Source organism: Delphinus delphis, chromosome 8 (genome assembly GCF_949987515.2).
Source record: "Delphinus delphis chromosome 8, mDelDel1.2, whole genome shotgun sequence".
NCBI lineage: Eukaryota > Metazoa > Chordata > Mammalia > Artiodactyla > Delphinidae > Delphinus > Delphinus delphis.
The window spans coordinates 94,852,513-94,869,686 of record NC_082690.1 but is presented as its reverse complement, the minus strand read 5'-3'; the positions used below and the strand labels follow the sequence as shown (position 1 = coordinate 94,869,686).

Sequence of the window (17,174 nt, the reverse complement as noted above, 5' to 3'; positions counted from 1 at the left end):
CCATAAACAGGCCCAAGGCAGGAAATGGGGATCAGAGACTAGGGCAGACTTCTGGTTAGAGGCTCACTCACCTCTCCACCATGTGTGTCTGGTCTAGCGAAAGGCCATCGATGGCCGTGCACTCAGGACACTTGAATTTCTTTCGTGGTGTTACCTGCCAGAAGAGCACAAAAATATACTTGGCTGTCAGTGCCAAGGACAATAAAATCACGCTCGTGACACCACTCTCTGCACACTTCCGTTCTATACGCTGAGATGCCCACTCCCACTGCAGGCACACATGCACACACACATGCCTCACTATTCCTCCATTCAGTTCTGTCTGGCTCGGCCAACAGCAGAACTCACAAGGGCCCAATAAAAAAGGCTTGGAGGGCTTTTGCCTTCTGTAACTGGAAAGAAGTGGTGATGACAAGCTCCTTAATTCCTGTTTAATGACTGTTTTCTCACTGCCAAGGTCCTTGTATAAACACCATTTGTTCTTGCAGCCATAAGGGCGATGAAATACAGCTTCCCATAACTTTCATCGTAACCTTAGTTCCAATAGGCGCTCGTTCTCCTTCTTCCAGCTAATGGCAAATGCTATGAGCAGCACCATGCTCTTGAAAATGCCAGGTTATTTTGCAATCCCGTTGAGTCAGGGAGAAAAATCCAGTGGTCCTTTGCCCTCTGAATCCTTTTCCCTGACTCTCCCCACCACCCTCCCATACGTTAAACTTCTAATTTTTTTTTTAGCAAACTCAGGGGAGGCTGCTATCCTAACCTAGTGAAGATAAGTAACCAGTAGAGGGATGGGAGGGGAAGAAAGCTAGATAACTAAGACCAGGCTAAGAAGCATACAGACCCGAGGAATTACCGTCCAGAGCATGCAGGCACAGCTAAGAACATCTTGAAGCATGTCAAAAAGCAAATTTGGGGCTTCCCTGGTGGCGCAGTGGTTGGGAGTCCGCCTGCCGATGCAGGGGATACGGGTTCGTGCCCCGGTCTGGGAAGATCCCACATGCCGTGGAGCGGCTGGGCCCGTGAGCCATGGCCGCTGGGCCTGCGTGTCTGGAGGCTGTGCTCCACAACGGGAGAGGCCACAGCAGTGAGAGGCCCATGTACCGCAAAAAACAAACAAACAAAAAAGCAAATTTGGAAATAAGGGGAGTTCCTTTAAAACTAGTTTTGCAATTTATATTCTTTAATTTTCCCTGCAGTGAGCTGTTCACTGAGTAATTTAGAGAGCTGGGGGGTAGGGTAAGATTGGGTCAAGTCTGAACACACAGTGACTTTTCCTCTTTCCTTAGTCACTTTGGTTTAACCTAGCTTGTCTCATCAATTAACAGCATGAGGAATCATTTGGGGATGCCATACCATGCGTCCAACATAAGCTTCCAGTACAGGAATCTGGCCTAGAAGCACTGCCCATTTTCACATATGGAATTCTAATCCAGAAGGAAAGAAAGGTCAAGATGATTCCACTGTTACACAGAAGTGTACTCTCCCTGCATTCCTAGGGATCTGATTTGAGCAAGATCTACATTTCAGGAACAGACATCTATTACACATACAAAGATCCCCATGTGATCTCAGCTTTTAATATGTTACAGGAAAGGTACTGTTACAAACTGGTAATCGCTATCTTAAAATAATGTTTAGGACAACTACAGTTACAATTGTACAAAGTGTGCTATCTTCTCAGCGTCTATTAAAAAAAATCAGCTACCTTAAGAAAGATGTAAACTGCATTCTTTAACGAAAAGAACTAGATTCCAAGTCACGTTTGAGAATAAAATTATATTTTTTAAAAAAACATGATTTGTAGATTGACCACCACAGCCTTTATCTCTGATACTGGAGGTTAAAAACTGTAACTAAAAAAAAAAAAAAATTGTATATTCAGACTATACTACAAAGCTACAGTAATCAAGACAGTATGGTACTGGCACAAAAACAGAAATATAGATCAATGGAACAGGATAGAAAGCCCAGAGACAAACCCATGCACATATGGTCACATTATCTTTGACAAAGGGGGCAAGAATATACAATGGAGAAAAGACATCCCCTTCAATAAGTGGTGCTGGGAAAACTGGACAGCTACATGTAAAAGAATGAAATCAGAACACTCCCTAACACCATACACAAAAATAAACTCAAAATGGGCCTTCCCTGGTGGCACAGTGGTTGAGAGTCTGCCTGCTAGTGCAGGGGACACGGGTTCGAGCCCTGGTCTGGGAAGATCCCACATGCTGCGGAGCGGCTGGGGGCCCGTGAGCCACAACTGCTGGCCTGCGCATCTGGAGCCTGTGTTCCGCAACAGGAGAGGCCGCGATAGTGGGAGGCCCACGCACTGCGATGAAGTGGCCCCTGCTTGCCACAACTAGAGAAAGCCGTCGCACAGAGGCGAGGACCCATCACAACCAAAAAAAAAAAAAACCTCAAAATGGATTAAAATAGGCAGAACACTCTATGACATAAATCACAGCAAGATCCTTTTTGACCCACCTCCTAGAGAAATGGAAATAAAAACAAAAATAAACAAATAGGACCTAATGAAACTTAAAAGCTTTTGCAAAGCAAAGGAAACCATAAACAAGATGAAAAGACATCCCTCAGAATGGAAGAAAATATTTGCAAACAAAGCAACAGACAAAGGATTAATCTCCAAAATATACAAGCAGTTCATGCAGCTCAATATCAAAAAAACAAACAACTCAATCCAAAAATGGGCAGAAGACCAAATAGATATTCCTCCAAAGAAGAAATACAGACAGCCAACAAACACATGAAAAGATGCTCAACATCACTAATCATCAGTGAAATGCAAATCAAAACCACAATGAGGTATCACCTCATGCCAGTCAGAATGGCCATCATCAAAAGATCTAGAAACAGTAAATGCTGGAGAGGGTGTGGAGAAAAGGGGACCCTCCCGCAGTGTTGGTGGGAATGTAAATTGATACAGCCACTATGGAGAACAGCATGGAGGCTCCTTAAAAAACTGAAAACAGAACTACCATATGACATAGCAATCCCACTACTGGGCATATACCCTGAGTAAATCATAATTCAAAAAGGTACAGGTACCACAATGTTCATTGCAGCCCTATTTTCAATAGCCAGGACATGGAAGCAACCTAAATGTTCATTGACAGATGAATGGATAAAGATGATGTGGCACATATATACAATGGAATATTACTCAGCCATAGAAAGGAATGAAATTGAGTTATTTGTAGTGAGGTGGATGGACCTACAGTCTGTCATACCTAGTGAAGTCAGTCAGAAAGAGAAAAAAAAATACCGGATGCTAATGCATATATATGGAATCTAAAAGAAATGATACGGATGAACCTAGTAGCAGGGCAGGAATAAAGACACAGACGTACAGAACGGACTTGAGGACACCAGAGGGGAAGGCGAAGCTGGGATGAAGTGAGAGAGTAGCACTGACATATATACAGTACCAAATGTAAAATAGATAGCTAGTGGGAAGCTGCTGCATAGCACAGGGAGATCAACTCGATGCTTTGTGACCCCCTAGAGGGGTGGGATAGGGAGGGTGGGAGGGAGGCTCAAGAGGGAGGAGATATGGGGATACATGTATACATATAGCTGATTCACTTTGTTGTACAGCAGAAACTAACACAACATTGTAAAGCAATTATACTTCAATAAAGATGTGAAAACAAAAAGAAAAAAAAAACATATAAAACATATGTTTAAATCATCAAAGCCTAGCTTCAATTTCACAATATGACAGCATCAATCATGGAATCTTAAAGCTAAAAGGGAGCTTAAAGTTCATCTATTCCAAGGCTTCATTTATAGTTATGAAAACTTCTGAGACTCAGAGAACCAGAAGCATGCCCCAGATCGCAAAGTAAGTTGGGGCAGAGCCGGCCAAGGATGCCTCCTACCTTGATCACAGCTTTCCCCGTGACGTTAGCCACCAGGAAATTCATAGCAATATCTTCACAGTTCATGTGAGCATCCACCCAGTTCTTGATGTCCCCAGGCATCTTGTAGGTATACAGGTAGTTAAAATACTGCCAGGTGAGACAGAAAAGGAGACACATTCAAACAGCAGTTCCCTGCGGTTGATACACAAAGGGCAACTGAGCCATGGCAGGGGGACAAGCTTTCTCTCGTAAGACTAGTCACAAGCCTGGATCAACAGAAAGGGCAAAGGAAGTATTAGAATGGTTTTTGGTCAGGTGACCAAGTGTCTTTAACACTGTCATTCTTTAAAAAATCACTTATAGTAAACAGAGGTGTGTACCGTATGGTGTGAAGCCCTTGTAAGATGTAGGCCCTCTGGACTGATTAATATATCAAATGTTTGATAAATATTGTTCAGAAACACACTACATACTGATCTTCACTAAATCCTTCCCCCGAGTCACAATGTTCAACCCTGTTTTCCATATTCTTTCTATAGACTGCAGATAGAAACAGATATATTAATGGTGGATTGACACTGCAGACATGTCCTTTTTAAAGTGAAACAAAATGAGGCAATTCTGAAACTACATAACCTATACGTAGGAAATAGTACAGAAATGTGTGGGCTAAAAAAAGGTATTTATCAGTCTACCACAAACCCCAAGAATTATAAACCTTATTTATTTATTTATTCTTTGCTAAGAACAAAAACTCATTTCTGGATCTAGAGCCCTGAAAAATATGAGGGCAGCAGTGCTGAGATAACAACACGCAATCAATATAAATACAGCGAAGTCAAATTAACTGTGCTGAGCTGCACAGATCTTTTTCCTGACATCAGTTCCTTATGCCACTGCTGACAATTGACAAGTTATTACTGTTTAATTAAGCCACACACTCCCAGGGAGCACTCCACCATCAAACAGAATATTCTAAAGTCCAATGCATACCCTTCAATCTCTCCCTTTAATAAAAAAAAGAGTCAAAAACATAGTGACAATTCGAAGAGAAGAAATACAAAAGGCTAAAATATACACAAAAGGAATTTCAACCTCAACAGTTATCAAATCAAAGTGAAATCAATAAGATCCACTTTCACTTATCAAAATAGCTAAGTTTGATTTTTTTAAAAATGTTTTTCATGCAAGGGAGGGTATGGTAAGATACTTTTGTATTTTGCTGGGAAGAATATAAATTGGCACAAACTATATTGAAAACAACCAACAAATATATATATATCAAAACCTCCCCCAAATGTTCATAATTCTTCTTCTAGGAATCTATCATAATGATCCTAAGTACAAACGGGTATGAAAATGGATACTGGTCATTGTTTAAGCATCTGATATAAAGCATTATCTAGCAAAAAAATCAGATACAACCTAAATATATTAGATACAAAATAATATATTAGATACAAAAATTAGATACAACCTAAATGATAGAGAAACAGTTATACATGATTTATGGAATATTAACATAATGGTATATTAGCAATTATGTTAAGAAGTTGTTTATGAAGAAATGTTAATGATATAAGAAAAAAGCTCACAATATAATGCATGCAAAAAGCAGGCTAATGAGAATATTTACAACTGTCTGTACGTGTGAATTAGTAAATCAAAGAGGCAAACTCGAAAAAAACATCTAAAGTAGAACATTTTTCCAAAACTCGTGAAAATTAAGTTGGGCCAAATAAAGCGAGTATCATACTCTTGGTATGTCAACTCAGCCCCACTTGCCCCAAGTCTGCCCCCGACTTACCTTGTGATAAAAAGCTGCCCCCGTGAGCACCATGGACACCTCATTGGTCCACTCAGACTCATACTTCCACTTACTCATCTCATGGTCCCAGAGATGCAGGCGACCTGGGTAACCCACCAACCGGTCAGGAAATTCTCGCCAGACCTGAGGACAGAAACACATCAGCAATCAACTCCCAGTTCAGACAACAACCAAGCACAGTGCTCAGTTCTTTGAACAGTATCGACAGAGTCCCCACATTCAAATCTTCACATACTAAGAGCAGACTAGGCTTCTGAAGATATCTGATCCAACAGATGCTAGTTCTTCTGCCAATATTCAAAGATAGATGTGATTCTAATTTCCTCCAAAACTTCCCCGTGCTTGCTTGGAAATTTCGAGTAATGTAGAATAATAGCTTCCTGAATTGGGCCAAGGTAGGTAATCTCTTAACATGTGATTAATGAAACAGGTTCCACTCTTAATGAACACACAAATGAAGACTAAATGGAACTCCGATTTATGACAAATTTTGATCATTGTGAAAACTTACAAAGTCTCTGTTTCTAAAAAACAAAAAAAAATCTATCTGGAGCACAAAGACATTTTAATGACCTTTTGGAAGCCTCAAGTATACAGAATTTGTCTGATTCTATAATCTGTAACAAACTGAAAACAAAAACTTGATTTCCGCACATGGAAAGGTTCTTAGATTTGGAAAGGTTCTTAGATATAGCTTTTGTTAAACAGAATTTGGTATATGAGGGGTGGGGCACTTCCAATACCTCTCCCCATGTATTTCCGTACAACTTAGTTTAACCTTTAAACCATTAACCATTAGTGAATACTGACAATTTACCAGCTGTCCTGGTGCCGCTTCTCAGCACCACGAATCCTCATCCTTGACCAGGCCTCTGAACAGCAGAGTTCCAGAGGGCCTACTCCTGGCCCCCATTCTCTTCGTTCAACTCTCTCCTCTAAGTAACATCTAGTTTCAATCACTAAATACTGTCTCTACGCTGATGACCTCTAAATGTATGTCTGGCCCGGAACATTTCTGAGACTACCAACTACTTACTTAATATCTTCAACTGGATAAACAACAGGCACCTCAAACCTAACATGTCCAAAGCATAGCTCTTGATTCCATATCCTCAGAAAAGCCATTCTCTCTCAGCCTTTTCCATCTCAATACGTCATCTAATCCAACTGCTCAAGCCAAAAGCTAAGAGTCAGCCTTTATTCCTTCCTTTCCCTCTTTCCCCACATCCAGTCCATTACCAAGTCCTACTGGCTTTACTTCTGCCTCCCTCTTACCATTTCTACTACCACTCTCTCTAGCTCAAACCACCATCATTACTCATTACTAGATTAATGCAGGTTACTGGATTACTGTAACAGACTTCCAACTTATTTCTTGGCTTCCACTCTTGCCCCTCCAAACCATCATTTACAGAGCATCACTAAAAGGACCATTCTTAAAAGAACAGTGGGGTATTCTATACCGGGTAATTCAATCAGTGGGCTCCATCCTATTAATTTATATATTTTTTCATTATGTATTTTTTCATTATATATTTACCCAACACCCCAGTGTCACTGAGTCCAGGAAGGATGCTTCATTGCTTTCCCAAAGGCAGAGCCAGTATACTAATACTCCCCCTTTTTTAGTTTGCTAGGGCTACTGTAAAAAGTAACACAAACTGAGTGGCTAGAAATCTAGAAATCCAAAATCAAGGCGCTGGCAGGACCATCGCACCCAGGGGAAGGAGCCTTCCTTGCCTCTTCCCAGCACCTGGGGGTTGGCTGTCAATCTCTGGCATTCCTTGGCCTGTAGATGCGTTGCTCCAAACCTCTGTCTTCACATGGTCTTCTTCCCTCTCTGTGTGTCTCTGTGCCCAAATTTCGCCTTTTTATAAAGATTCCAGTCAAACTGAGTTAGGGCCTACCCTAATGATCTCATTTTAACTTAATTACCTCTGAAAAGACCCTATTTCCAAATAAGGTTACTAAGGGTTAGGATTTCGACATACCTGTTTTAGATATGTTCAATCCATAACATCCCCCCCCCACAAAAATCTTTAAAAAACAAAAAATGGCTTCCTATTGACTAAGAATAATAACGAAACTCCTTAGCATGTTCTAAACGGCCTTCCTACTCTCCAATCTCTCTCGTACCACATTCTCCCACAATTCACTGGCTTCCCTGTTCTTTAACTGTGAGTAGACTAGACCTCAAGCCCCCTGCACCTGCTATTTCTTCGATGGAATGTTCCCCCAGCTCTTCAAAAGGCTGGTTCGTGCTCATCAGTCAGGTCTCTGCTTAAATGTCACCTACTCTGAGAGGTCTTTCCAGACCTTCCCATCCAAGGTAAACGCCGTCCCCCAACCAGCCATTCTTCATCACGCCCCCTCACCCCATGCTTTTCTTCACCAAACTTCCATTTCTTGAAATTGCACTGGTTATTTACTGTCTACTCACTATCCCTTTTCCTCCCACAGAGTTTAAGCTCCATGAGGCAGAGACTCTGTCTTACTCACTGCGGCCTCCCAAGCACAAAGCACAGGGTCGGCACATGAGAGCATTCCGTGCACACTTGTTGAATGCACGGCGGGGGGGGGGGGGGGGGGGCGGCAAAATCTCGGCAGGCAGAAAGCTGAGTGTGAAAGAAGGGAACCAAAGATCCTTCCTCTCTTCTTCGCAGCCAGAGCTAGTATACTTCTTAATTCAGAAAGGAAGTCTGCAACAGTACTGATCACCAGTTACCATTCATAATAATGTGATAGCCTTTGTGTGAGAAGATCACAGTAGTAACTCACCATCACTAAAGCACATGTTTTAAATTGCTTTTCCAGCAGCGGGTAAAGGGACATTTGCTGAGTCATTACACTCTCTTGCCCAGGCCTTGTGATCATCTACATGCTTTCATGGGCTGTCTGACCAGGGTCTTGAACGTGGTCTGGAGCTGTGAAAAGAGGTTTCCTTCGTGCGGAACCAGCTCACCTAACAGGCCTCTCCAACCCACAACCTTGGCCTCGTTAACACCACGTTGTAACCAACAGAGTTAATCGGCCACAGGCATCATCATAATAGCTGTAGACAAATGAATCCATGTCAAACATTTCCTCAGATGTTTAATGCTGCTGCTGTGTTCTCTACTCTGGGGTTTGTATTTCAGCAGATTAAAATAATACGATACTATTACAGTTTTATAGAGCCCAGAGCAACAACATAGGCTGTGGGCCGTAACTTCTGTCTGGCCTGTGGGCCTGAACACACCCCACCAAGCGCACAGCCAGGTTCCTTTGCTTGGCACCAAGCACCTGCCTGTTCAAGTCACACCAGGACCACAACCACCAATCCATCTCAATGGAATTAAAGAGATTTCTGAAGGGCTCCAAGCGCAAGTAACTGCACTCAACACCAGTGATGGGCAAGGTGGAGGAGAGGGGGGGCGGATGGGGGCATCCGTTCAGTTGGCACCTCTGCTGGATGGAAGCTGCATTCCCCCTCCCTGTATTTGAGTCAACACAGCTCTCTAATCCGCGCAAAGGAAGGTCAAATCACTTTCCCGAGGGGTTCTTTTCAAGCCCCCATCTGCAGCAATAATAATAACACTGGATCAGTTTTAGGGTCAAAGGCTGTTGAGATTTCAGTCCTCTTCCTGTTAGCTGAAGCCACTTACCAGACTCCTCTCCAGAGACACTTAATTTGGTAACACTGGGTCACAGAACGCTGAACTGCGCTGCTCTGAAAGCATCAGAGGTGTCCCGAATCTCAGATGCCTTTGGAGCCTTCAGTGAGAGCTGTTCCTCAGGCGGGGCCTCTCTGCCCTTGACTTACTCCAGGCAGCTGGATGCAATCAGGATACCATCCTTGTCACTTCATCTATAACTCTGCAGCTGACTGCAGGATCAAAACGGAGTGCAGCAGAAGGGGATGGGCCTTCGCTAGCCGAGCCCCGGTGTAGTACGAAGTCGATTATGTATATAGTAAAGCATTTTCCCAGCCAGAAGAGCAAGAACTCGACTCCGACCCCTCCCCTTCCCTCCTCGCTACCCATCTCCCACTCTAATTCAACTTTTTTCTTTTTACTTCAGGGAAATGCTCCGGGGTCAGCCTTTGGTCATTACTAACAGATGCCTTTATATACTGTAGTGCAGGAATTTGAAACTTCACATTATATCCCTATAGTTCTAGTAACAGTGCTCCCAGAGCTATGTTCAAGTCACAACGCCATCATTCAATTGTTTGCCTATACTACTGAAGTCCTCCATGTATAGTGTCATCTATTTTTTTCTTTTTTTTTTTGAGGGACGCGGACCTCTCACTGCTGTGGCCCCTCCCGCTGCGGATCACAGGCTCCAGACGCGCAGGCTCAACGGCCATGGCTCACGGGCCCAGCCGCTCCGCGACACGTGGGATCCTCCCGGACCGGGGCACGAACCTGTGTCCCCTGCATCCGCAGGTGGACTCTCAACCACTGCGCCACCAGGGAAGCCCTCATCTATTTTTAATTGCACACATCTTTTAAGACAGAGGCCTACGTCTGTTATAACAAACTCCACGCCTCAGTTAGGGGCTTAGCGATCATTTGAAGAGTCCTTACATTTGGGGCCTATTCTACATCACTGTTCAAACAGAAATTGTAATAACCTAATACCATCCTATTTCCTTCCCTTCTAATTTTTATAATCTTGGTCCCAACCACCTCTTACCTGGATTATGGAAATATCCTCCTCTCTGGACTCCCAGCTGTGCTCACTTCTCTATTTTCAGTTTTCTATCTACCCTTTTTTTTTTCTTTTTTAAGCTTCCTGAGGTCTTTTGCGGCTTCCCATTACTAGAGGATGAAACTAAGAGCTTCTACCTTTTTTTTAAAAGGCACAGCGGCCAGCCTTGATTACTGCTTATAGAAAGTACACTGGGGACAAGGTTAACGTATATCCAGGCCTGGCTCTGCCACTGATGAGTTGTGCCCCAGACCTACTCAAGGTGCCCTGCTTCCATTCTGCCCTCTGCAAAAGGACGGGCTGGATTAAATGACCTCTAATGAACTTTTAGGCCTAAATTCTTACATCTTCTTCCTCACTGACCTATTTCCAAGGAAACTAATTCAGCAACTGTGATCAGTTGCCGGCCTGCATTATTTCACTTTGTTTAAAATGCCACACCCATACGGGTACCCAATAAATGTTCCTGAAAAGAGGATAATGCACTATATTCTAAGCCAGCTTAGAGAGCGCATATTAAACTCAGGGTGTGTGCTAACCACAGTCAGATTCAGGAAACAGACTGGGGGTGGGGTGGGGGAGGGAGAAGGTGAAACAACAGGTGGCGCCCATCTGGGATGTCCGATTAGGAGATCATGGGCTAGCTCCAGGAGGAAAGGAACTCTCTGAAGTGGCTGCTACAGTCATCACACTTTCAAAGGCATAGTTCCCACAGGGATATTGCTACTGGGTGAGACGGATGCCACATGTATCAGGATTCATGAATCAAGAGCTGGACTAAGAAGTGGTGAGGGAAAAGGGGGTGTGGGGGTGGTGGAGAGGGGGCAGAACATGGACGCAAGGTACCCAGACTGGGCCAGGGTTCGTTTCTCTCCTTGCACATGCCCCCTAGGTTTTGTTGATCCCTAACCATCCAAGTGGAACAGAACGCTATGACCCAGCCCAAGCCCTGTGGCCACATGCGAGGGTCAGTCGTGGCAGAGTTGCAAGGAACCCAGCTTGCAGACACCTTTGGATTAGTGGCCGTCCTTTCCGTCAGGACTGTCTTGCGTGCTGCCCAGATGGGAAAGGGGGAGCTGGCTGAGGTCCAATTTCTAGCTGGTTTCCACAGAGAAGCCAGTTATCGGATTCACTCTCAGCCCTCTGGGAACAAAGCTCACCTTTTATATTTGGAATTTCCTGAAATGAAGTGGAATGGAGGGACTGATTGGCTCCATTTTCAGCTCATGCTTTTAATTACAAGGGTGGTTGGTAGTTTTTGTCAAGGGGGCGCTTTGCAAAAAGCCAAAGAGCTTTTACCCATGTCTGGGACACAATTAGATGCTAACGCTGGGCATCTAGAGCAAGGGAGCCCAACGTTGTCATCTGGAGTGCCCTAACGCTGACTGGTTTTGACAAATACACGTACACACTGCATTATGTATTAAGATTTACCTGTTACATCACTTCAGTCTGCCCCAGAGACCTTTCCAACCCAAGGTGGGGTTCTGCTCAAAATTAGCCAGACAGGAAAAGCCCCATCATGGGAAGGCTCCTGGGGTTTTGGCAGCGATCCTGTTTGCCCCAGTCTGGCTGGAGGTTAGTGCCCTGGCGCTGGGGCACATGATTGCCACTCCTCTCAAGTCCTCTCTTCAGGCCTGGGGCCGTGATGAAGGTAGGGAGACAGACCAGGATTGGCCACAGCTGGTAGAGGAGCATGTGCGTTAAACCTTTCGCGGGTACCACTGTTAGGAAGACACCACTGAAGAGGTGGCTCTAAGACATCTGCCATCTCACCAGACGGCACAACCACAGGCCTTCGGTGGATGGTTAAGAAGAGACTCACACTCCGGCAGTGTGAGCTGCGGACCGCTGCCCACGCCGACTCAGGGGTCACTTGGAAGGCGGAGATCATTTGGTTCAGTCCCCTCACTGGACAGATGGGAAAACTGAAGGCTGGACAAGAAGCGCTGTCCAGAGGTCACACTGCTAGGTCATGCCTAACTCCCCGTCCAGCCTCTGCTCACGAAGTCCTGAGATTTCCCGCTCTCCTGATTCTAAAAAGCACTTCCTCTCCCCACACTCAGGCCCTCACTTGTCAAACAAAGAGGTCAGATGACGGGGTTTAAAGTCATACTCAGTGTCAGTGTTCTCAGCTGTGTGCAGTTGCTGGCAGAGATGGTTAAGGGTCCTACACACATGTGAATGACCGAGGTGGGGAACAGGATGGGGGAGCGAGAGGCAGCGGGGAAAACGACAAAACCTTTTGCTCCCCTCAGCATCCATCTTCTGAAAGCCGAAGGCTCTTCATGAACGTGGTTTCCATTTAGCAGAGAAAGCCACGTGCTCACACCGTTAAAAGAAGGAAGTCTCATCAGCTGTGTGGCAAACGAGTGAGACGCCACTTAGGACACCGAGGGCCTACTGGAACCTTGTAATCCGGGAGGCTCTGGGGCAGGGAAGGAAGGACAAGCAAAAAGCAGCTGAACAAAAGATTAAACTCAACTACTATTTTTCATGAGGCAATGAATCTCCTGAGAGATAATAAAGAAGGGAAGGAGAGACGTGAGTTTGAGGGGATGGGAGGAGGCAGAGATGGGTCAGGATCAGGTCACGGGCTTTCTAATTTCGTGCTCCTTAAGACCCGCTAAACGTGAAATCATTTTTATTTCCATAACCTCAACTCCAGTGGGGGTGATACTGTTTCTAAGTCTGGTCCCAGGGGATTGTTTAATGAAGTTAAAAGAAGCATAGTGATCATAAGGCAAATGGCTATTCCCTTTAAATCCTCACGAGGTGGAAACGGAGACTTCAGCTTTTATAAATAACCATTACTGAGCCTTCAAAATTTCAACTTGATCTTGGTGAGCCTTGATTTGACTGACTGGAGACCAAAGATATCAGCTCTGCCCAGCAGGGAGGAAGTCACTCTTCTTACTTCACGTCACTGCTCTGCCCTGTCACTCACAGATGCTACTGCAGAACTGGCCAGGTTTGTTTTCTTACTGTGCAAAGGGAGGAAATGGCATTGACCACAAACTGCAATCCTGGCTGGCTCTGAAGCATAAATGTGGTTCCAAAACGATTCTTTAATGAGTTAATTAATCGGAGTGCCCTATATGTGTGCTTAAACTCCATAAGCTCTTGGTGGAAAATCAAGAAGCAGAGGAACTCTTTTTAAATCACTTATTTATTTGTATCCCATCTACTTCAAAAAAAAGATTTGGGATGGCCTACAACAGAAGGCAAAAACTAGAATAAAGTCCAAACTATCAAAACAGATGATGCAAAAAAAGACAAAAAACAGATGATGCCCTCAATAACATTTCTTTAAATATCCAGAGATTCCACCTATCTTAAAAATATTAACCCTGGACTTCCCTGGTGGCACAGTGGTTAAGAACCCGCCTGCCAATGCAGGGGACATGGGTTCGAGCCCTGGTCCGGGAAGATCCCACATGCCACGGAGCAATCCTGCTAAGCCCGTGCGCCACAACTGCTGAGCCTGCGCTCTAGAGCCGGGGGGGCCACAACTACTGAAGCCCACGTGCCTAGAGCCTGTGTTCCACAACAAGAGAAGCCACCACAATGAGAAGCCCATGCACTGCAAGGAAGAGTAGCCCCCACTCGCCGCAACTAGAGAAGGTCCGCACGCAGCAATGAAGACCCAACGCAGCTATAAATAAATTTATTAAAAAAATATTGATCCTGCTATCAAGTTCTAGAAAGGCAACCCAACAGCAAGCTTAAGTCACAGTCTAGGGATGGAGAGATTTGGGTGTTCCTATTTATTAATTCATTTACACATTCAACTCTTAGATACTTTCTGAGCTCCCACTATTTTTTAACTAAACATTTTATTTTGAGATAACTGTAGATTCAAAAGTAGTTGTAAGAAAGAATGCAGAGGGAGCCTGTGTACTCTTTACCCAGTTCCTCCCAATGGTAACATCTTGCAAAACTATAGTGTGACGTAACAACATGATACTCACACTGACACAGTCAAGCTTCAGAGCATTTCCATCAGCATGAGGGTCCCTCCTGCTGACCTTTTATAGACCCTCCCCATCCAGGTACCTTCTGACAACTGCTAATCTGTTCTCTATTTCTACAATTTCGTAATTTCAAGAAGGCTATGTATCAGTGGAATCATACAATACGTAACCTTTCGGGATTAGCTTTTTCCCACACAGCATAATTCCCCAGAGATTCATCTAAATTGCTCTGTATATCAACAGTTTGGTCCTTTTCATTGTTGAGTAATATTCCATGGTGTGGATGGACCAGTTTGTTTAACCATTCGCCCCCTAAAGGATATCTGGGCTAATTCATTTCCTGGCACTACAAACAAAGCTCTACGAACATTTGCATACAGGTTTTTGCGTCGGCAGAAATTTTACTGCCTCTGGAATAAATGCCCGAGTGCAACTGCTGTGTCGTGTGGTAGTTGCGTGCTTAGTTTTATAAGAAATGGCCCAAACTGTTTTTCCAGAGTGGCTGTACCAGTTTACATTCCTACCAGTAATGTATGAGAGATCCAGTTTCTCTGCATCTTCACCAGCGTTTGGTGGTGTGACAATTTTTTAAAAAATTTTAGCCATTCTGATAGGTGTATGTAATTCCAGTTTTAATCTTTAATGGTTAATGATGTCAAACATCTTTTCACGTGCTTTTCGCCATCTGTATATACTCTTCAGTGAAATAACTGCTCCTGTCCTTTGCGCATGTTCTAATTGGATTGTCTTTTGCTGTTGAGTTTTGAGAGTTATATATCCTAGGTGCTCCTCCTTTGTTGGATACGTTGTTTGCAAATAGTTTCCCTCAGTCTGCAGCTTGTCTTTTAATCCTCTTCACAAGGCCTTTCACAGAGCATAAGTTTTTTTTGCAGTATGCAGTATGTTGTGGTCTCTCCTGTTGCAGAGCACAGGCTCTGGACGCACAGGCTCAGCGGCTATGGCTCACGGGCCCAGCCGCTCTGCGGCATGTGGGATCCTCCCGGACCGGGGCACGAACCCACGTCCCCTGCATCGGCAGGCGGACTCTCAACCGCTGCGCCACCAGGGAAGCCCCAGAGCATAAGTTTTAAATGTTGATGAGGTCCAATTTATCAACTTTTCCTTTTATGAATCATGCTTCTCTTTGTCTAGCCCTAGATCCTGAAGAGTTTTCTCCTTAAGCTTTTTTCCTGAAAGTTTCATAGTTTTACGTTTCATATGTTTAAGCCCATGATTCACTTCCAGTTAATTTTTCTGTAAGGTGTGAGGTTTAGGTCAAGGTTAAATTTTTGCCTCTGGATGTCCAATTTGTCTAGAACCATTCATTAACAGAGCTGTCTTTCCTCCACTGTATTGCGTTTGCACCTCTGGTCAAAAATCAGTTGCCCCCAACTATTTTCTAGGGACTGTCTTATACTTCAAAGAGTGAATACAAAAATAAAGGATATATCTTGTTACTAAGGAGCTTACCACTGAGAAAACCTAATGACATATGCATAGAAAGCTAGAGATGAAAGAAAGCAAGGATGCAGGAAAAAGTACAAAAAAAGAGTTAAGTCGGGGATGGGAAAGCAGAGAACAAGGAAAAAGCTTCATGGATTCCATTTTAAGAGGATAAAGGAAAAGGAAGTTAAATTACAAAGTTAGGGCTGAGATCCCTATTGCCCCCAACCAGGTAAATTATCAGTACAAAATTGTACTCTTTGCTCTCTGTTTAAGCAGGCCAGCAAGGAGAAAACCAGAGTTCTCCCACTGAATACAAAATACAGAATCATTTAAACTTTGAAAAACTCCTTCTAATTTCACTCATAGAAATTATATATAAAAAAATTCCATATCCAACCACATTACGTGCACTCAATCAGTAAATACTGACTGAGCACCCACTAGGCACAGAGCAGTAGACCAGGCAAACACAATCCTGTCTGAATGGACCGAGCTAAAGAGAGGGGTTTGTCAATCCAGCCCCAGATCTACGCCACCGATGTCAATTAGTGGCCTCGGTTATAAGAAGTTAGCCCTTTCCTGCCCCTTCCAGGAGCAGAGTATCAACATGTGATCAGGACCTCTGCCCCACCCCTCAAGTCTTCAGCCCCAACTCCAGAGGCTGGATGGGAACCTAGAAATTTTGCTTTTAAAGGTTGACAAGTTTTGATCTAAAGCAGCCAACAGATAGTAGCCAATATACTGCAATCACGATTAACCCTACGCACCAATTTTGGAGCAGCAAGAAATAAATCTGACCTAAGAGGTGAGTTGTAATTTTATCACACTGATTAGCTCACCTTGTTTTCTTGAGATTCATTCTCCCAGGTGTGACATTTTTAAGGTTTGGGGACTACTCCGTTCCTTTAAAGTTTTCTTTCTTTCTATTCTTCCCAAACAGGGAATTGCTATGCCTAATGCGATAGCAACCACCAACCACTGTCTTAAACTCACGATTTTGCAAGCAATTTTACAAGTGGCAATGAACGGTGCGGCTTCACACTTGGGCAGCACACCACAGAATTCTGCTCCGAAAGCTGCAGGCTCTGCCCTCCTGAGAGAGCTGCGGGGGGAGTTCAGGGCCTGGATACGGCCAGGATGGCTTTCATTTCCCCTGGTCCCATGCCAAGTCCTGCCCACACGCCTCCTTTAAGCACCCCTATGAAAATCAAGGCAGATAAGCAGCCTATGCAAGACAAATTCCCCCTATTCCCAAATCATAAACCAAATCCTGAAGCTCTGGATTCCTGGAGCAGCCAAAGCCTGTAATCAATCCCAAAGAGGCAACAGGCAGGTTTTGGAACAATA

The 17,174-nt window shown here is 44.1% G+C and overlaps 1 protein-coding gene across 2 annotated transcripts in view; it reads right to left on the bottom strand.

Moving 5' to 3' along the window:
- Positions 1-17,174, bottom strand: part of EXT2 (exostosin glycosyltransferase 2) — a 129,542-nt gene that overhangs the window by 6,961 nt on the left and 105,407 nt on the right. For both annotated transcript variants that reach the window (XM_060018751.1, XM_060018752.1), the window contains 3 exons: positions 5,695-5,838; positions 3,906-4,034; positions 72-154 (listed from right to left, as the gene is read on the bottom strand). In XM_060018751.1, coding sequence (XP_059874734.1) covers positions 72-154; positions 3,906-4,034; positions 5,695-5,838 — 356 coding nt within the window. The remainder of the gene's footprint in view (positions 1-71; positions 155-3,905; positions 4,035-5,694; positions 5,839-17,174) is intronic.